The 21438-nt window shown below is 39.0% G+C and overlaps 1 protein-coding gene across 2 annotated transcripts in view; it reads left to right on the top strand.

The window, feature by feature from the left end:
- ZNF208 (zinc finger protein 208) overlaps positions 1-21438 on the top strand; it is a 225038-nt gene that overhangs the window by 180597 nt on the left and 23003 nt on the right. Inside the window, exon 1 of one of the 2 annotated variants that reach the window (XM_063801436.1) lies at positions 1069-1220. The exons of the other annotated variant lie outside the window; for it this stretch is intronic. Within the exon in view, the coding sequence (XP_063657506.1) occupies positions 1218-1220 (3 nt within the window). The 5' untranslated portion in view covers positions 1069-1217. Of the gene's footprint in view, positions 1-1068; positions 1221-21438 lie in introns of those variants that run through there. 2 annotated transcript variants of the gene reach the window in all.

Below are 21438 nucleotides of genomic sequence, written 5' to 3'. Positions count from 1 at the left end.
TACTCCTACTTCAGCCCCTGAATAGCTGGTACTACAAGTTCAGGTCACCATGCTAAATTAGCTGGGTGTGGTGGAGGGCGCCTGTAATCCCAGCTACTCGGGAGGCTGAGGCAGAAGAATTGCTTGAACCCAGGAGGCGGAGGTTGCAGTGAGCTGAGATCATGCCATTGCACTCTAACCTGGTGGACAGAGCAAGACTCTGTCTCAAAAAACAACAACAACAATAATAATAATAATAATAATAATTTAAGGTTGTTTCAAGTTAAAAAAAGTCTATTAAAATAAAATAGAAAAAGTTAAAAAAATATGAGATTATAAAATACATATGAAAATCTAGAGTGTTGAAAAGTGACAAATTTGATGGATTTATTTATAAGGTTTTACTAAAATAGGTTTAGTTTTTTTGTTTTGTTTTTTGAGATGGCGTTTCACTCTTGTTGCGCAGGCTGGAGTGCAATGGCCCAACCTTGGCTCACTGCAATCTCCACCTCCTGGGTTCAAATGATTCTCCTGCCTCAGCCTCCTGAGTAGCTGGGATTACAGGCCCGACTAATTTTTGTATTTTTAGTAGAGAAGGGGTTTCACCCTATCGACCAGGCTGGTCTTGAACTTCTGACCTCCAGTGATCCGCCCTCCTCGGCCTCCCAAACTGTTGAGATTAAAGGCGTAAGCCATCGCGCCCGGCCTTTAGTATTGATAACACACTATGACTAAAGTAAAAATTAATTTACTCTGGAACAAAAGTTTTATGTATTATTAACATGGCAGTAAAATATATTCGTTCACATTTCGAATACATTTAAAAAGAGAGAGAGTAAAGAAGAGATAGAATATTCGCATGCTCTGGGGTGGGCCTGGCTCAGCTCAAGGAGGAAGCCCTGCCTGAAAAGGCTGCAGCCTACGCTGGCTCTCTTTCTTCATTCAGCCCAGCATCTGATCACATCTTCTGTCACTCAGGGCCTGAAAGGGCGGGGCCTTAAACATTATCCAATCAGGGATGCTGGGCTGGGAACGTCCAATCAGGCAGGCAGCTGGAGGGGACAGGTCGGCTTCCGGGATGTGGTCGGTCCTTTGTCTCTCGCTGCAGCCGGAGGTCAAGGTCTCGTCCTTACTGCTCTGTGTCCTCTGTTCCTAGAGTCCCAGCCTCTGTGGCCCTATGACCTGCAGGTATTGGGAGATCCACAACTAAGTCGCCAGGACCCCCTGGAAGCCTAGAAATGGTGAGTGTGCCGGGTCCGACATCCGGAGAGAGTGGCCCGGGCTGCTTGGAATCGGTGGGAAGTGGCTGTGGCGGGACTCAGGCCTCCCCGCAGTCAGCTCCACATCTGTGCCCCGAGTTCTTGACTAGCTCGACCTCAGTCCCCTTCAGCCATAAGATGGAGGCTGCGCTGACACCCGGTCCCCGGGCGTCCTGTCTCTTCCCTGCGCTGTGATTGTGCCCTGGCCTGGAGCCCTCTTGGGGCCGCTCTGCACCCGCAGCGCGGAGTCTCTCCCAGATGTGCAGGGACCATGAGAGGGTCGTGAGAGGAGAATCCTGACTTGAGGAGTGGGTTCATGAATGGGAAGAGCTTTGGTCCGTGAGGCTCCCAGTTCCTGTTTTCTCCTATTAAAAATGTATGGAAGTCACCTCAAAAATATTAAAGAATTTAATCAAAGAGTGACTCCAAAATTGTAGAGCACCCAGCTATGGGTTGTAGTTAATGGTCTATTGAAGGGGTTTGACGGAAAGAGTTTTATAAGGTGCGTAACGAGGAAAACCACATTCAATAATTGGTTAGGTACAGTTACGTAGTTTCTTGTTTTGTTTTATTATTTATTTATTTTTGAGACGGAGTCTTCCCTCTGTCGCCCAGGCTGGAGTGCAGTGGCACGATCTTGTCTCACTGCAAGCTCCGCCTCCCGGGTTGACGCCATTCCACTGCCCCAGCCTTCCGATAGCTGGGACTACAGCCGCCCGCCACCACGCTCGGTTACTTTTTTGTATTTTTAGTGGAGAAAGGGTTTCACCATGTTAGCCAGGATGTTCTCGATCTCCTGACCTCGTGATCCGCCCGCCTCGGCCTCCCAAAATGCTGGGATTATAGGCGTAAGCCACCGCGCCCGGCCTTGTAGTTTCTTAATTTGTAACATCAAGATGGAAATTTCTTGGTTATGTAATCAGAGGTTAATTGGCAGTTTATAGTGTGTTAAGCCTGAAATTTTTTCCCCCAATGTAGTAATTTACAAAAAATGCATTTGAATTAGATTTTTTTTTTTTTTTTTTTTTTTTGAGACCAAGTCTCACTCTGTCGCCCAGGCTGGAGTGCAGTGGCGCCATCTGGGCTCACTGCAATCTCCGCCTCCCAGGTTCAAATGATTCTCCTGCCTCAGACTCCCAAGTAGCTGGGATTACAGGCATGCACCACCATGCCCTCTAACTTTGCATTTTTAACAGGGACGGGGTTTCACCATGTTGGTCAGGCTGGTCTCGAACTCCTGATTTCAAGTGATTCACCTGCTTTGGCCTCCCAAAGTGCTGGGATTACAGGTGTAAGCCGCCGTGCCTGGCCAAATTAGATTTTTTAAAAGTAGAAATTAGGAACTAGAGCCTCCTCAGTCTAACTGCCAGCCACTTAATTATTTTCACACCCCACAAGGAATTGCTGTTTCCTTGCATTTTTCACATGTGTCCCAAGCAGGACCTCAAGTCTATCTGCCACCCCCTATTTCTCCAGCCTGACTCTGGCTTGCAGTAAAATACTTAATTTCCAGTTCCTTCTGACATTCCCAAACGCCAATTTCCCCTCCCTTATTCACATGATCAACTATTTGTCCTTTAGTGTACATTTTGATACCTATGTTAATCATTTTTTGACAAAGCATTTGATGGCACATTTAAAAAGATTTGTTTTCTGTTTGTAAATATTTTTTCTTCTGTTTTCCATAGACATAGATATCAGAATGTTTTTGGGTCAAGGTTTCCCTTTGGAAACTTTATAGGGAGATGTGTCCTCAGACACCCTTCAGTTTTTTCTTGGACCTGAGATTCAGTACGGTCTGGGGAAAAACTAAGATACCCGCCATGGCTATGTCTGCAAGAGTGTCTAGTGAATATCAGCTCCTGGGTCATTTTCTCCCATAAGACAACCTGAGGTACACAGTGTAGCCTCTCTTCTCCCATAACACAACGTGAGATATGGAGTGTAGCCTCTCAAGAGAGCAGGTGAATACCCTGGGGCTGAGAGGCATCTTCTGGTGTCCTGTTTTTTTTGGAAAGCTAACCCCTTGAGATATTAGTGTTGTCTTTACCCAACGCAGCTTCCATTTCTTGGAGACACATTGCTGTTCAGACAATCAGATGCTGGTATTGAAGGGGAAACCAAAATAATTTTTGCCCCTGGATTCTCTTAGGGGACAGAAAAATAGTGAAATAAAAATGGTAAAAGGTTTGTGAAAAAAAATAGCACTCCAAAGACAAAAAAAACTGACCCCAGTGAGATGGTGCAAGAACTTGCAAAGTAAAATGTACCTGGGGCACTCACTGGGGCATAGTTCAGAGTCTCCTGAGAGAATGGTTACTGAGCACTTAAGTGAACAGGATGGGGTGGGAGAATCTCTCAAGTAATTGGATGGCCTGACTTGACACATGAGTCAGACATATCTGTACCTTGAAATGATTAAATGCATTGTTCACTTATTTTGACCTCGGTTTTTTTTTCTTTTTTTTTTTTTGAGATAGAGTCTCATTCTGTCACCCAGGCTGGAGTGCAGTGGCATGATCTCTGCTCACTGCAACCTCCGCCTCCCGGGTTCAAACAATTCTTCTGCCTTAGCCTCCTGAGTAGCTGGGACTACAGGTGTGCACCACCACGCCTGGCTAATTTTTGTATTTGTGGTAGAGATGGAATTTCACCATGTTGACCAGGCTGTTCTCGAACTCCTGACCTTGTGATCTGCCTGCCTCAGCCTCCCAAAGTGGTGGGATTACAGGTGTGAGCCACCGCGCCCTGCCCCACCCCCTTTTTTTTTTTTTTTTAAGTCAGTGCTTTCCTCTGTCACCCAGGCTGGAGTGCAGTGGTGCAATCTCGGCTCACTGAAACCTCCGCGTCACGAGTTCAAGTGATTCTTATGCCTCAGCCTCCCGAGTAGCTGGGACTACAGGTGCCTGCCACCACACCTGGCTACTTTTTGTATTTTTAATAGAGATGGGGGTTTGCCATGTTTACCGTGCTGTTTGAGCTCAAAATTCTGACCTCAAGTAATCTGCCTGTCTTGGCCTCCCAAAGTGCTGGGATTGCAGGTGTGAGCCACTATGCCCGGCTGACCTCAGTTTTTTAACCGTAAATTGCATTTTATTAGTAGGGCTTGAAAGGTAAGAAAATATTTACAAAGGGCATTAAAAAGGTGAGTTTCAAAAAACAATATCTAATTATATATTTTATTTGTTGAAAATTCTCATTCACCTTTTATTTTCTCAGAGTGAATTTAGGAGTTTTTTCAGGTGTTACTTTTTTTTTTTTTTTTTTTTTTCTGGAGACAGAGTCTTGCTCTGTCCCCAGGTTGGAGTGCAGTGGCGGGATCTCACTGCAAGCTCCGCCTCCCAGGTTTACGCCTTTCTCCTGCCTTAGCCTCCCAAATAGTGGGAGCCCGCCACCACGCCCAGCAAATTTTTTTGTATTTTTAGTAGAGACGGGGTTTCACCGTGTTAGCCAGGATGGTCTCAATCTCCTGACCTCATGATCCACCTGCCTCGGCCTCCTAAAGTGCTGGGATTACAGGCATGAGCCACCGTGCCCGGCCCTCAGGTGTGTTTTTTATGGCTGAGTGATTTCAAATAGAATTCCATCTAGCTTTTAGAATGTTAGCTACTGAGGAAAAAAATAAAAATTTTTCTTCCATTTTGGCTATAGAGAATTAATATATTTCCACAAGAAAATGCGGTGGGTAATTGGTGAGTTAAACAGATTCGTGAAAACATCAGTTTCTTTTCTTGCAGGGTGAATTTGCAAAAATAAATATCTTTGTTCTATATCCTGTTTTTCGATTTCTGAGTTTAATGGTAAATTTTATGTCATGAAACTTGGTACCTCCTAGAAGTGTTCCCATATAACTGTTTACCACATGATTTTTAATACAAAAAATAAAATAATGCTTTATTGTCCAAAAGAAATAAATACATTTGCTTCTCTTACTGAGGTACAAAAGGTAAGCACCTTAAAATTTTCTTATATGAACACTGTTTTTGAATCATTTTGCTGGATTTTTCAAACACAATTTCAAAAACTAAGTGAATGACTCTGACATGGTAAATTAAAGCTTGAGCCCAATGACTGCAAGCTAAGGTTAATTTTGAGCCAGCAGATGGAGGTTATTAAAGGCCCAGTTAGTTCCTTCTGGAAAGCCTTTCCTGCAGATGTCCCAGCGTGCTTACCCCAGCCATGGAAGAAGCCTGTATAGTGAGAGAAGCTACAGAGCCCTGGAAAGCTGGGGCCCCACAGGCAGATGCAGTTAAGGTTAAGATAGAAGAGGTTTGGGGGTGTCTTACGGAACCCTAAACCTAACCCTAAACTGAACCCTAACCCTAAATTGTTAAACAGTAAATTGTTCCTGTTTTGAGGCAGTTTCGAGAGGTTTTAAAATAAACCAGTTAGACGTACATTAAAAAAAAATTGAATTCCAAAGGAGTATTACAACAGGAGGAAGTACCAACTATAAGATCTTTAAGGATTGCAAAGATTAGGTAGAAAAGGGCTTTTTTTCCTAGGGAAAAGCAAATAAGATTAGAAAGAAGGTGAGGGGGAATGTTTAAATGAAGGGTGAAATAATCAGATTTGAGATCAGAGAATGTTTTACCCTGAAGTCAGTGTGTTCTTAGGAGTGTTCTTCAGACACTGAATCTGCAGTAGCATAAAATGAGGTTGTATGGTGGCTCAGACTGAGAGTAGCTCAGAGTTCAGGAGCCTGTGGGAAGAAAATAAACAAGTTTGATTAAAAGGTATTTTATGTTGACCACTGAAGGCAAATTCAGCTGATTTTTTTAATGAGAAGAAGAAGAAAATATGCAGAGTGTTTTCCTGGTTGTGTAGTAGGTAAGAAAAGAGCACCATCTAAGTCATGATGAGAAGGGTGTTTCTTTTCATAAGTGTTCCTGGAGAACACAGAGGATAGAGAATTTTACTAATCCCGGCTATTTATTATCTATATGCTTCATCTTTTCCCACCTCTTTTCTTGGTTCTATACTTTTCTTCCATTTGACTTTTTGGGGGTTGTATATTTTATTTGAAGCCAGTAAGTATAACTAGTGTTCTGCTGAGTTCTGTGAGTAGCTGTATCAGATTACTGAATTTCAAAAAGGTTATGGGAGTCCCCAATTTTTAAACAGTAGGTCAGAAGCATAGATGAGCCCATGGGGTTTGTGACTGGCATCTGCAGTGAGGACAATGTTGTGGGACTGAGCCCTGAATCAGGGTCTGTGCTGACTCTGGGTGGTGTCAGAATTCAAGTGTTAGACAATGAGTTGCTGTTGGAGAATTGTTGGTGTTCATCAAACTCTGCAGATTTGGTGCCAGAAGAAAGATATCACAGACTCCTGGCCTGGAATGAAACTCTGGGTGTCTGGGAATGGGAAGCTCTGATCTCCTCTACACAGGCTGTCACACTGCCCCTTGTTCTTTGATTTCAGATCTCCTCCCAGGGTGACAGAGGACTGAAAACTTAAAAGAGATCTGATGACAAACCCCCTTTTGCCACAGCTGCCAGCAGAGGATTTCTACCCACCCACAAACACCCACTTGACATTGATGTGTCCACACTCCTCTCTGGACAAGGCACCACCCTCAGGAATTTTACCACAGCATTTTTGATCCTAGTGGTTTTTTTGGCCAAAAACCACAAAAGTGTCTACAAGTCTCCTGGCATATCTCTATTTTCAGACACTGAATCTGCAGTAGCAACCTGTTTTCTCCGCCAGCCTAGGGTTCATAATCTTATCTGCCTGCATGGACCCAGAAATAAATCAGAGTACAGCCCCACCTGGGCCACTATCTATAGGACAAACCAGTCCTTCCACCTGCATTGCACTCTCTCCAACCCAGGGACTTTGTTTTCTTTTAACTTTTATTTTTGGTTGGTTCAGGGGTACACATGCAGCTTTGTTATACAGCTAAAATTATGTCATGGGAGTTTGGTGTGCAGATTATTTTGTCACTGCAGTACTAATCATAGCACCAAAAAGGTACTTTTTCTGACCCTTTTAGTCCTCCCACCCTCCACCCTCTACTAGGCCTCAGTGTCTTTTTTCCCCTCTGTGTTCATGTGTTCTTATTTAGCTCTTACTTATAAATAATAACATGCATTTGGTTTTCTGTTTCTGCATCAGTTTTCTAAGAATAATGATCTCCAGCTTCATCCATGTTGCTGCAAAGGACATAATCTTGTTTTTTTTGTTGTTGTTGTTGTTTATGGCCACTCAGTATTTCATGAATTCATGGTGTTTATGTACCATATTTGTTTGTTTGTTTGGTTTGAGATGGAATCTTGCTGTGTCACTCAGGCTGGAGTGCAGTGGCATGATCTCGGCCCATTGCAACCTCTACCTCCCAGGTTCAACCAATTCTGCCACAGCCTCTGGAGTAGCTGGGATTACAGGCGTGTGCCACCATACTCAGCTAATTTTTGTATTTTTAGTATAGATGGGGTTTTGCCACGTTGGCCAGGCTGGTCTCGAACTCCTTACTTCAGGTGATCTGCCACCTTGGCCTCCCAAAGTGCTGGGATTACAAGTGTGAGCCACCATACCCAGCCCATATTTTGTTTTTATTAAGTTTATTAATAAAGTTTTTAATTTTTTTGTTATTTTTGGAGACAGGGTCTCACCTTTTTCCCAGGCTGGAGTGCAGTGGTGTGATCTTGGCTCACTGAAACCTCAACCTCTCAGGCTCAAGCAATCCTCTTCTACCTAAGCTTCCCAAGTAGCTAAGACTAAAGTCTGTGCCACCATGCTTAGCTAATTTTTATTTTTGTATTTTTTTTTTTATAGATGGGATTTTGCCATGTTGTCCATGCCTGTCTCAAACCCCTGAGCTCAGGCAATCCACCTAGCTCAGCCCCCGAAGTGCTGGATTACAGACGTGTGCCATCATGCCCAACCATACTATATTTTCTTTATCTAGTCTACCAGTGATAGGCATTTAGGTTGATTCCATGTCTTTGCTGTTGTGAATAGTGCTGCAATGAACGTGATTGTGCATGTGTCTTTAGGATAGAATAATTTATATATTTTTAGGTATATACCCAATTGTGAGGTTACTGGGTCAAATGGTAATTTGTTTTTAGTTTAGTGAGGAATCACCACACTGCTTTTCACAATGGTTGAATTATAATAATGGCCATTCTCACTGGTTTGAGATGATTTCTTGTTGTGGTTTTCTTTTGCATTTCTCTAATGATTAGTGATGAGCATTTTTTTATATGCTTGTTAGCCACATGTTTGTCTCCTTTTGAAGACAAACGTCTTTTTCATGTTTTTTTTTTTTTTGGTCTTCTTTTTAGTTTTTTTTTCTTGTAAACTTGTTTTAGTTCCTTATGGATTCTAGATAGTAGACCTTTGTCAGAAGCATAGTTTGCAAATATTTTCTATTATTTTGTAGGATGTCTGTTTACTCTGTTGATAGTTTCCTTTGCTGTGAAAAAGTTTAATTAGGTCCCATTTGTCAGTTTTTGCTTTTGTTGCAATTGCTTTTCATATCTTCATCATGAAATCTTTGCCAGTTTCTATGTCTAGAATGGCACTTCTTACCTTCCAGGGTTTTTAAAAATATATCCTTTTTAAGATTAACATTTAAGTCTTTTATTTACCTTGAGTTGATTTTTTTATATGGTGTTATAAAAGGGTCCAGTTTCAATCTACTACATAGTGCTAGCTAGTTATTCTAGCACCATTTATTAAATAGGAAATTCTTCCCACATTCCTATTGTCACGTTTGTTGAAGATCAGATGGTTTTAGGTGTGTGGCATTATTTCTGGGCTCCCTATTCTGTTGCATTGGCCTATGAGTTTGTTTTTGTACCAGTACCATGTTGCTTTGTTTACTGTAGCACTGTTTTGTAGTTTGAAGTCAGGTAATGTAATGCCTTCAGCTTTGTTGTTTTTGCTTATGATTGCCTTGGCTATTCAGGCTCTTTTTTGGTTCCATGTGAATTTTAAAATAGTTTGTTCTTTTAGTTCTGTTAAAAATATTTTGGTGGTTTGATTAAATTAGCATTACATCTGTAAATTTATTTAAGCAGTATGACCATTTTTATGATAGTGATCTTTTTTATTCATGAGCATAAAGTTGCTTTCCATTTGTTTGTGTCATCTCTGGCTTCTTTAAGCATTGTTTTGTAATTCTTGTCATAGAGATCTTTTACCTTTCTGGTTATCTGTATTTCTAGATATGTTATTCTTTTCTGTGGCAGTTGTGAATGGGATTGTGTTTTCGATTCGGATTTGGCCTAGGTGTTCTTGATATATAGGGTTGCTACTAATTTTTGTACATTTCTTTTGTATCCTGAGACTTTACTGAAGTTGTTTGTCAGTTTAAAGAGCTTTTCTGCTGAGAGTATATGGGTTTCCAGATGTAGAATCATGTTGTTTGCAAATAAGGATAGTTTAACTTCCTCTCTTTATGTTTGGATGCCTTTTATTTTTATCTTTTGCCTGATTGCTCTGGCTAAGACTACCAATTTTATGTTGAATATAGGAGTGTTGAGAGAAGGCATCCTTGTCTTGTGCCAGTTTTCAAGAAGGAATGCTTCCAGGTTTTGTCCATTCAGTATATTGGCTGTGGGTTTGTCATAGATAACTTACTATTTTGACGTATGCATCTTCAATGCCTAGTTTGCTGAGGGTTTTTAACATGAAAAATGTTAAATTTTATTGAAAGCTTTTTGTGCATCTATTGAGATAATCTTGTGCTTTCTGTCTTTAATTCTGTTTATGTGATGAATCACATTTATTGATTTCTGTATGTTGAGCAAACCTTAAATCCCCAAAATAAACCATAGTTGATCATAGTGGGTTAGCTTTTTGATATGCTGCTGGATTTGGTTTGCCAGTAGTTTGTTGAAGATTTCTTTTCTTTTTTCTTTTTGTTTTTTTTTTTTTTGAGATGGAGTCTCACTGTGTCATCCAGGCTGGAGTGTAGTGGTGCAATCTTGGCTCACTGCAACCTCTGCCTCCCAGGTTCAAGTGATTCTCCTGCCTTAGCCTCTTGAGTAGCTGGGATTACAGGTGTGTGCTACCATGCCCAGCTAATTTTTTGTGTGTTTTTAGAAGAGACAGGGTTTCATCATGTTGGCTATGCTGGTCTTGAACTCCTGACCTCAGGAAATCGGCCAACTTGGCCTCCCAAAGTTCTGGGATTACAGGCATGAGCCACCAGGCCCAGCCATTTGTTGAAGATTTTTGCATCAATTTTCAAGGATATTGGCCTGAAGTTGCCTTTTTTTGTTTTATGTCTGTTAGGTTTTGGTATCAGAATGATGCTGTTCTTACATAATGAGTTGGAGAGGAGTTTCTTCTTTTTAATCTTTTGAAATTGTTCTAGTAAAAATAATATCAGCTTCTATTTGTACATCTGGTAGAATTCAGCTGTGAGTATGTCTGGTCCTGAGCTTCATTTAGTTGGTAGGCTATTTATTACTAATTCAATATTTTGAGCTTATCTATGTATTTAGGGCTTTGATTTTTTGTTTGTTTGTTTGTTTTGAGATGGAGTTTCGCTCTTGTTGCCTAGGCTGGAGTGCAATGGCTCGATCTCGGCTCACCGCAACCTCCGCCTCCCAGGTTCAAGCAATTCTCCTGCCTCAGCCTCCCGAGTAGCTGAGATTACAGGCATGCACCACTATGCCTGGCTAATTTTGTATTTTTAGTAGAGACGGGGTTTCCCCAGGTTGAGGCTGGTCTCGAACTCCTGACCTCAGGTGATCCACCCACCTCAGCCTCCCAAAGTGCTGGGATTACAGGCATGAGCCACTGCACTCAGCCCAGGGCTTTGATTTTTTGTGTGTGTGTGTTCAGTCTTGGGAGGATGTGTTTGTTCGAGAATTTTTTCATTTCTTCTAGATTTCGTTTGTTTGTTTGTTTATATGCATAGCAGACTGCAGTATATTTTTGTGGGGTCAGTGCTAATGTCTCTTTTTTTTATTTCTAATTGTGTTTATTTGTATCTTCTTCATTAATCTAGCTAGTAGTTTATTTACCTTTTTTAAAAAAATAGATTTAATACCTGGATCTCTTGATATTTTGTAATTTTTCATGTCTAAATCTCCTTCAGTTCAGATCTAATTTTGGTTATTTCTTGTCTTTTGCTAGCTTAGGAGCTGATTTGCTTTTGTTGCTCTCAGTCTTTTATTTATGATGTCAGGTTGTTAAACTGAGATCTTTCTAACTTTTTGATCTGGGGATTTAATGCTATAAATTTTTCTTTTAACATTGCTTTAGATGTATTGCAGGGATTCTGGTGTGTTGTATTTTTGTTCTTGTTTCAAAACACTTCTTGGTTTCTGCCTTAATTTCATTATTTACCAAAAAGTTATTCAAGTGTAGGCCATTTAATTTTTATTTAATTGTATAGTTTCCAGTTGTTTTATTGGTATTGAATCATTTTTTTCTTAAGCTGTAATCTGTGTGTGTGGTTTGTATCATTTTCAGATTTTTGAATTTGCTGAGAATTGTTTTGTTTCTGATTGTGTGGTCAATTTTAGAGTATGTGCCACGTGGTGATGAGAAGAATGTATATTACGGTATTTTTTGATGAAGAGTTCTGTAGATGTCTATTAGGACTGTTTGGTCAAGTGTTGAGTTCAAGTCGTAATATTGTTGTTAATTTTCTTCTTCAGTGATATGTCCATTAGTGCTTGTCAGATGTAGTCTCCGATTATTACTGTGTCAGATTCTGAGTCTCTTCATAGGTCTCTAAGAACTTGCTTTATTCATGTGAACCCATGGAGTTTTTTTATAACACCTTCCTCTCTTCTGCTTTTCCCCCCATAAACATTCTTTCAAGTGCACACAGTGTGCAAAATTCAGATGTCCAAGAGTTCAAGAACTTGTCCAGAGACCTGGCTGTTGTAAGACAAAATATAAATTAGAAATAAGAGGCTTTATTCTCATATGTGAAAATAAGGGAGGATAACTTGCTGATTTTTATAAAAGGTTTAGATTATAGGTATATATTTTTTCTGCTTTTTGAAATATATGTAAATCATATTAGCAATAACACAAACCATTTGTCATTCTTTTTGACGCAGAATTGTCTTTATCTGGGACCTGAGATTCATTGCTTTCTTTTTGTCTTGGCAAAAGATTGTGTTTTTTTTGTCTTTAGTCTTTAAAGTAGACACAAATTTGTTCAGAGTAAAGTTCATTTCAAGAGCATAAAAAAGTTGAGCACAAAGATTGGATTAAATTTAGCAATACAGAATAATAAAGACTAAAAGATCCTGAGTAAGTTCTTTGGCAGAAACCTGATTATCCAGGGTGATTATTTGCTGGCTGACATACTTACACTGCAAAAGCCAGAAGAGTTCAGTGTATAGACTGAACAGTGGAGTCTGTTGTACTTGGGTTACTTCAGTACAGTTAGTATAGTTATGTGTAGTGTTTGTAGACAACCTGCATTCATATAAACAGTATTTTCTACAATAGTATGAATTTAAGGCCACATATTTACTTTGATTGAATTCCTTAGTTATTTTAATATTATTCATATTTTTGAAATACAGTGTTTCAACTGAAGTATAGTTCAGATAATTTTTTAAAATCTTACATACATTATGAGTAGTACATAAAATTATTCATACTTATATATTTGTATCTGATATCCAAAAAAATTTACCATTAAATCATTACAGTAGATATTAGTCTGACATGCATATTAATTTATCCAATGGGAATAAATTATAGGTATATAATTTATAAATTATAGCATAAAATTATGCTATAATATTATAGCATAATATTATGCTATAATATAGCATAAAATTATGCTATAAAATTATAGCATAAAACTATGCTATAAAATTATAGCATAAAATTATGCTATAAAATTATAGCATAAAATTATGCTATAAAATTATAGCATAAAATTATGCTATAAAATTATAGCATAAAATTATGCTATAAAATTATAGCATAAAATTATGCTATAAAATTATAGCATAAAATTATGCTATAAAATTATAGCATAAAATTATGCTATAAAATTATAGCATAAAATTATGCTATAAAATTATAGCATAAAATTATGCTATAAAATTATAGCATAAAATTATGCTATAAAATTATAGCATAAAATTATGCTATAAAATTATAGCATAAAATTATGCTATAAAATTATAGCATAAAATTATGCTATAAAATTATAGCATAAAATTATGCTATAAAATTATAGCATAAAATTATGCTATAAAATTATAGCATAAAATTATGCTATAAAATTATAGCATAAAATTATGCTATAATATTATAGCATAAAATTATGCTATAAAATTATAGCATAATTTTAGTGTCATATATTTTACCAAATTAGCTTGCTACTATTACAGGACAAAGACAAGTGATATGGCTACCCAAAAACCGTAATTGCTCTCCAGTTAGCTATGTTGCAAGCTCTAATATATTCTACTATATTAACACAGTCAGATTTCAATTTTTATAAAAAAGTGCTGGTGGAAGTTGTCAGATATATTCCAATATATCTCACATTCAATGGTTAGGAAATAAGAGAACAGCAGAGATGGAAGATAAATCTTTTAAAATTCTGCTGAGAGCTGGGCGCTGTGGCTCATGCCTGTAATCCCAGCATTTTGGGAGGCCAAGGTGGGTGGATCACCTGAGGTCAGGAGTTTGAGACCAGCCTGGACAATGTGGTGAAACCTCGTCTCTACCAAAAATAACAGAATTAGCCAGGTGTGCTGGTGTGTGTCTACAGTCCCAGTCATTTGGGAGGCTGAGACAGGAGAATTGCTTGAACCCGGGAGGCAGAGGTTGTAGTGAGCCAAGATCACACCATTGCACTCCAGCCAGGGCAACAAGAATGAAACTCCTTGGCTGGGCGTGGCAGCTCACGCCTGTAATCCCAGCACTTTGGGAGGCCGAGGCAGGTGGATCACGAGGTCAGGAGATCGAGACCATCTTGGCTAACATGGTGAAACTCCATCTCTACTAAAAATACAAAAAAAAATTAGCCGGGTGTGGTGGCACACGCCGGTAGTCCCAGCTACTCAGGAGGCTGAGGCAGGAGAATGGCGTGAACCCAGAAGGCGGAGCTTACAGTGAACCGAGATCGCGCCACTGCACTCCAGCCTGGGCGACAGAGTGAGACTCTGTCCAAAAAAAAAAAAAAAAGAATGAAACTCTATCTCAAAAAAAAAATTTTTTTTTTTGCTGAGAATGTGCCCCCTTTATTCAATAATGCTCATGTTTCCCTTGCTGAGAGTAGCTATGCACTTTGGGTGTTTGGAGAGAAATTCTTCTTAGGGAAATATTTTCTGGCTGACCTGATCAATCTTATATCTAATCTCAGCTTTTTCTTAAGACACTTTTAACTTTTTTCTCTCAACATAATCTTTCTCAGAATGAGAGCAGTTTTTTCTCTCTAATGCATTGTGTGTCTGTTTCAGAAGCCCTATTAGTATCCCGTGGTGTCTGTGAAAGACGTGGGCTGTCACAGTGAGAACTCTCAGAGCTATCTCTATCTGGACTCATGCTAAAATCCAGCAGTATTTTTTTCATGTCACCATTATAAATAAAAACTGAGGCCGAAACACTGCTCCCTTTTCCATTATTGTGAAGGTGCAATTCTACCCAGGAGGCCTGCAGGCTCTCCTCCTGCTGCTCAGGCTTCACTGTCTGATGTGGCACTGGAGTGCTGCTGTGGCAATTGGGGTTCACCTAAGATGTGAGTTTCCAGCTGTGAGCCCTGTGCTGTGGGCTGTGCCTCAGTGGCAGATGGTGGGGTCAAGAGAGTACACTAGCCACCAAGAGAGGGAAAGCAGGAGTGTTCTAGCCCAGTGCTCAGGGAGTAGAGAGCTATTGCTTTAAAATGTAAATAGCCAAAAAGATAGCACCCAAATCAACACTTTTTGTAGAAGAGTCAAAGCCTACCTTCAGTAGGCACCGGGGTTCAAGTTGCAAAACTACCTCCAGTCATGAAGATGTGAAAAGTTTATTTTGTCATTGATTATAACCAATTAGCATACATGGATGGCCTTCCCAACTACCATGTGAATTTACGATGAACTATGTATGACATGGTGCTGTAAATTCTACTTGTAGACAAATTATGGTCACTGTCTTTCTGTCTTTGCAATCTCTTGAGCAAATTGACTATAATGCATGTCATATTCACATGTAATTGTGTAATAAAACAATTTTCTTTCTGTTCTGTTATGTGGAGTTCCTCTGGGGCTGAAGAAAATTGTGCTTCTAATTATATTTCCCAAACCTTGTCTAGAATTACCAGACATAATACAAACACATAAGGTGCCAACTAAGCTTTACTCTAGATGGGCCTTTTCCACTCAGGCTTCCAGTCAATTCACAGTTGTGCTGTGAAGTGCATGCTGTCCCCTAAATATGCAGGTGGAATTGTGTCTCTTCGTACTTCGTATCTATCATCCTCTACAGTCACTTTTAGAGAGGCTAGAACAGATTTCTACAAACTTAATAGGTCAGATATTAACCATTTTACCTCTTTCAATGACTTGTGTCTTCAGACCTGAAACTGATTCAGTGACCATGGGGCACAGAAACCCAATCAGAGTAAAATATGTGCACTGAGTAGACCTGTAGACGTGAGAATCCAATTCTCCCTCCCTCCTCATGCTAAAATGCCCACAAATGTTCAGGTAACACTTGCTGCTACTTTACCCATGCAGGACCTGAATTTGCAGCTCCGTATTCTAAATCTAAGTCTTGAGAATTGAAAAGAAAAAAATAAGTTTTTATCTGAGGAATGCAAGTCCTTTTAGTTACTAAAGTCAGAGAAACATTAAAATGAGAGCACAATTACGTTTTTCTCCTTTTTTTCAGCTATATATCTATTGAAACTGTTCACTATTGCCACAAGTAGCTATAAATTAAACTAATAATTCTACACTGGACACTATATTCCATATCCTTAACCTTAATGATGTATATCCAATCAATTATTAAAGTTATTTCTTTACATAAATAAGAATTTCTCACAACCAATTTTGTATCAGCCCACTCACTGTTCCTCTTTTTTGCCTTCACAAATCCACTTGTAAGTGCTGCTAATGAAAGTGTAGATTCCAGGCAACTTGAATATTTTGTCTCAAGTTAAAATACTTAAGCTTGACCCAAATAAACTGTCTGCTTATGTTCATGTTGTGTCAGCTTTTTAAAGGTAAAATATTATTTAGAATATCCTAGAGCAGCCTCTATGAGGGAATCTCTCCTTTGATTTCACTCTACTTGCTGTAACACCCAAAAATGCAGACTGAGGTTGATTTCACCTAGAATTTGCAAATAAGACCTGGCCTCTGCTGGGATTTACAAGGCAGGGCCAGACTTTGGATTGAGAATTTACAGAAAACCAACAGGAGGCATTTTCTGCATTGTGAGATATCAACATAGACATTTTAAATTCCTCTTTTGAGAGTGTGGCTTTTTGACCTTTTCACATCTTCTTCATTAACCTGCCACAGTTATATGAGAGGCTCCAGGAGTAAATAGACTCTGATGGCAGAATCTGCAAGTGTAAACAAGCATCTTAAGACCACAAAGTATCCAGAGCCATGACCACAACTATACCTACCTGTAAAATGTGATACTGGAGTAGAGTCTTCTTGTCCTTCTACTTACCCAACAGCTAGCAAATCAGGACAGGCAACCCAGATTCTGGAGTTGAGCCAAAGTAGTTCCATTTTTTTATTTAGAATCATCCTGAGTCTTCTCTGCCTGGCTTATCATTGGACCATCAGCCCAGGTTCACAGGGAACCGTCTAACAATTACCTACGAATCTCTGAGACATTTGAGAATGTCCAGAACAGAATTGTGTCAGGCTGACAAGAGTGATTAATTCTGCTTCTGTCCCAGTGTGAGAGAAATGAGTCATCTCGTGTTTGTTTCACCCCTTATACAAGAAGTATCTCTGGTTGGTACCCAGATGAGAGTTTTTCCAGTTCCCTGGTACTTGGGTAAAAAATCAGGAGGTCTGGAGGCTCAAATAGATAAACTAATTGCTTCCATTTCATATAGTCATAAAAAAATAGAAGAAACAGGCTGGGTGCAATGTCTCATACCTGTAATCCCAGCACTTTGGGAAGCCAAGATGGGTGGATCACCTGAGGTCAGGAGTTTGAGACCAGCCTGGCCAACATGGTGAAATCGCATCTCTACTAAAAATACCCAAATTAGCTGGGTGTGGTGGCTCATGCCTGTAGTCCTGGCTACTTGGGAGGCTGAGGCAGGAGAATCTCTTGAACCTGGGAGGAGGAGGCTGCAGTGAGCTGAGATCACACCATCGCACCACAGCCCGGGCAACAAAGTGAGACTCAGTCTCAAAAAAAAAAAAAAAAAAAGAAAAACAGATAAGCAGTCATGATTGCTACCATCCTGGAAGTTGTAGTCTAGACTAGCAACTGGAAAAATGGTTGAATTATGGATCATATGGAGGGTACAATAAATAGATGTGTACAAAAAACAACTTGGCTTTATTTGAGCCACTTTCTTTATATTGTGGTTTCTGATGTCTACACCTGAACTTATAAACGGAAGAGTCATTATTATTATTTGTATTTCTTTTACCCTGCTAAGAATACTTATTTTTCTTCTAAAAAAATTATTCTAGAAAACCTTAAGGGATTTTTTTTTGAATTGCTTATTAGTATATAATATAAAATTTACAGGGCATTGGCTAAAAAAGATTAAAATTATACAAACTCGGATTTAAGTTTACTTAAGTAAGCTTAAAAAAAAGAACTGACAGTACCCCCCAGTGGCATAGAGAACAGAATTGTACATTGGCTCTACACTCTGCCCCAGCCCTGTTCATATTCACCCTTTTTGGAGGCCTTATTTATGTCTGGCCCTACCCTGGAGTCTTGCCTGAAAGAACCGATTAGAAGAGATCAGAGTTTTGGGTCATGAATCCTGTTGCCTTTTTAGAGCTGGTGCTCAACATTTTCTGAAACTTAAAAGCAGATAAATGAGAAATATAAAGTATGTATTATAGGATCTTACTTTTCAAATTTTTTATTAAAACCAGTGCTTGAAGAGACATTATTTAGCAGCTTGTTTTCTGTTCCTCCAGATCTAGTAGTTGATTCACAAGTCACAAGAAAGTAAATATAAACACAATAAAAATGTATCTAAATTGCATTAAACTCTTTCCATCTGTATCCCTTTCATCTGTCTATATTTAGCTTTTGTTCTATACATTTTTTGAAAAAATCAATGACAGATCAACAGAAATAGAAATAAAAATGCTGGGTCCTTTAAAGCCTTGGAATTATTGAACACTTAGTATCAACTGAAAGGGTGTTATTAGGATTAAATCACATAATGTGCTATCACAGTGCTCTGTAACTTCCTATTGAGCACATAGTACCTGCTTAATAAACATTGCAGTAGTACATGTGCACATGTTGTTTTCCAAATGCAGACTTACTCAGAAATTGCTGCTTTTTTTTTTCTCTGTAAACTTTAAAGAGTCAGCAAAGAATATAATACTTTAGGATGAAGAATGATTGTCTTCATTTGTACCAGAAGTATTTGTGTTTTGACAAGAGTGCTGCGTGTAAGGGACTCTGCATTGTGCCTCATTTCTCTAACTAATGCTAATAATAAGCCCAGTGGGAGCAACATCATTATTGACAGGGCATTTGTTTAAAAGACCCATTTATGGACCCTTTCCATACCTGCAGAATTACATTTCATAGAGTGGGGCCAAAATTACCAAGTGATTTTATAAGCTCATTAGAGCTTGAGAGGAAATGCTTACTTAAGGAGTTATCAGCCCAGGCTTCTAATTAGTATCACTTGGCCATTTTGCAGAACTCTTTTTACTTGTGCCCTGTCCATGGATTCTGTTTATTGTTCTTGGTGGAAGCATCCATGTTGTTTTAATTAAGTGGCTCATGTGACTCTAAGGTGAGGCCAGAATCAACTTTGAGGAATTCAAAATACATTCATGAGAGTTAAGTTCCATCTTTGCATTAAAGGGTGGTCCAAGAACCTAATTCTGTTTGGATTTGGTAGGGACAGTACAGCGTGGCCCATATTTCCATTACTGTGGCAGAAATTGCTGGTGCCTGTGTCAGGGGATGGCTCCTGAGGACAAAATAAAGAAAAGCATATTTTTATCTCTGTGGAGCTACTCTTTGTTAATCTCTTCTGCTATAAAGGACAGAAATGGATGGAGTTTTTCTGTCTTGGTCCTTCTGCCTGTGGATGTGGTGACAGCAGGTAGACCTGTGGTGCTGACACTTTTAAAGGCATATTCTCAAGATGCAGGTGTAATTTGTCTAGAAAATTTTATTTGAGAAAGAATCCTAGAGGAGGAGGAGAAGGAGAAAAAAATGGCCTTTTCTTTTTCAGCTAAACATGTCTCAGATCAAGATCTGTGTCCAGTCTGCTTCCTCCAGAAAACATGTGTTTAGTACTTGCAAACCTGTACTTCTGTATTTGTGTTTTTCCTCCCTAATGAGTTTGTCTTAACTATTTGAAAAAATTCTGACAATAATCAAAGTCTCTGAAAAATATATATTTTTTCTGTATACCAGAGCCTTCTCTATATTACGGCTTCTTATATGCCATGCAGAAATCTCACTATGAATTTATAATCTGCAATATTAAAAATGTCCCTTTGTGGCTGTGGAACATGGGAAGATGTAGACACTCAAAATTCCTATTGGGGAAAACCTGGGGTTTTTAGTGAAGACAGAACATATAATGTTGAGGTTTCATCTGTGTTCTTTATTATGTCTCTGCAGTACAGGATAAGAAAACACTCATTGAAGCAGTATGGTATTTATTACCCAGAAAATTCTTAAAAAATTGTTAGGAGATACCCGCTTTCTACAGTGCTAAAGAAAGACTATTTAAAATCACTACTAAAAATTACAGAACATGGGAGATATCTGTATCTTGAACTTTCCATAAAACTAATGTTTCCTTATGGTTAAACTCAGACTATAATTTACCTTTCAGGGGGCAATATCTCAGCAGTAATGCTGCGTCCTTCTGGGTGCATCAGGACATTATAAAAATGTGTTCTAGTGTAGTTGATGTTAATAAATCACTTGGTTGATAAGCTTTCTGACACATTTTTTCACTATAGAATTAATTATTTTTCTCTTCATCATCAAGTATCTTTATGCAGCTGATGTGAATAAACCAACACATTTAATCTGGCTGCTGCCCTTCTTTCTTAGGTTTCCTTTCCGTTTGTCTGTTTTTGGAAAATGAAACCTCTCATCTTTGTTTACAAACCAGAAAAACTGAGAAAAACACAGGCTCATTCAATTACTGGATATTTGACAAAATAGTCTTTTTGGGCCAAAAACTTTGGCATACTGATGAGCTTATTAGAAATTCAGTAACTCAGACTTTATCTCAGATCTTCTGGAAAAAAAAAAAAATCTGCATTAACAGGATCTCTAGCTTGTTGTACACATTAAAATTTGAGTGATACCTTCTAACTCAACATGTCTATTCCATCTGAATAATACACAAAACTATGTCTTTTCCATTTGAAAAATGCAATTCTTTTTTTTTTTTTTTTTTTTTGAGATGGAGTTTCACTCTTGTTGCCCAAGCTGGAGTGCAATGGCATGATCTCGGCTAACCGCAACCTCTGCCTCCCGGGTTCAAGCGATTCTCCTGCCTCAGCCTCCCAAGTAGCTAGGATTACAGGCATGCGCCACCATGCCTGGCTAATTTTGTGTCTTTAGTGGAGACAGGGTTTCTCCATGTTTGTCAGGCTGGTCTCGAACTCCCGACCTCAGGTGATCTGCCTGCCTCAGCCTCCCAAAGTGCTGGGATTACAGGCATAAGCCACCATGCCTGGCACACAGTTAATTCTGTATGATGTAAATATAGCACTCAAAATTGTACATGTTAGTGTTTATGCCCTCAGTTTATACTTTATTATCTAGAAAAATATTACATATAAACTGATGTTATGGATCTTATACCACTTTCTTTTATCAGAGTTAGAGAATAAAACTCTCAGTAAATTAGGTATTGATGGGATGCATCTCAAAATAATAAGAGCTATGACAAACCCACAGCCAATATCATACTGAATCGGCAAAAACTGGAAGCATTCCCTTTGAAAACTGGCACAAGACAGGGATGCCCTCTCTCACCACTCCTATTCAACATAGTGTTGGAAGTTCTGGCCAGGGCAATTAGGCAGGAGAAGGAAATAAAGGGTATTCAATT

The sequence above is a fragment of the Pan troglodytes genome, chromosome 20 (assembly GCF_028858775.2).
Source record: "Pan troglodytes isolate AG18354 chromosome 20, NHGRI_mPanTro3-v2.0_pri, whole genome shotgun sequence".
Classification (NCBI taxonomy): Eukaryota; Metazoa; Chordata; class Mammalia; order Primates; family Hominidae; genus Pan; species Pan troglodytes.
The sequence above is the reverse complement of the archived record's forward strand: the minus strand, read 5'-3'. Positions and strand labels throughout refer to the sequence as shown.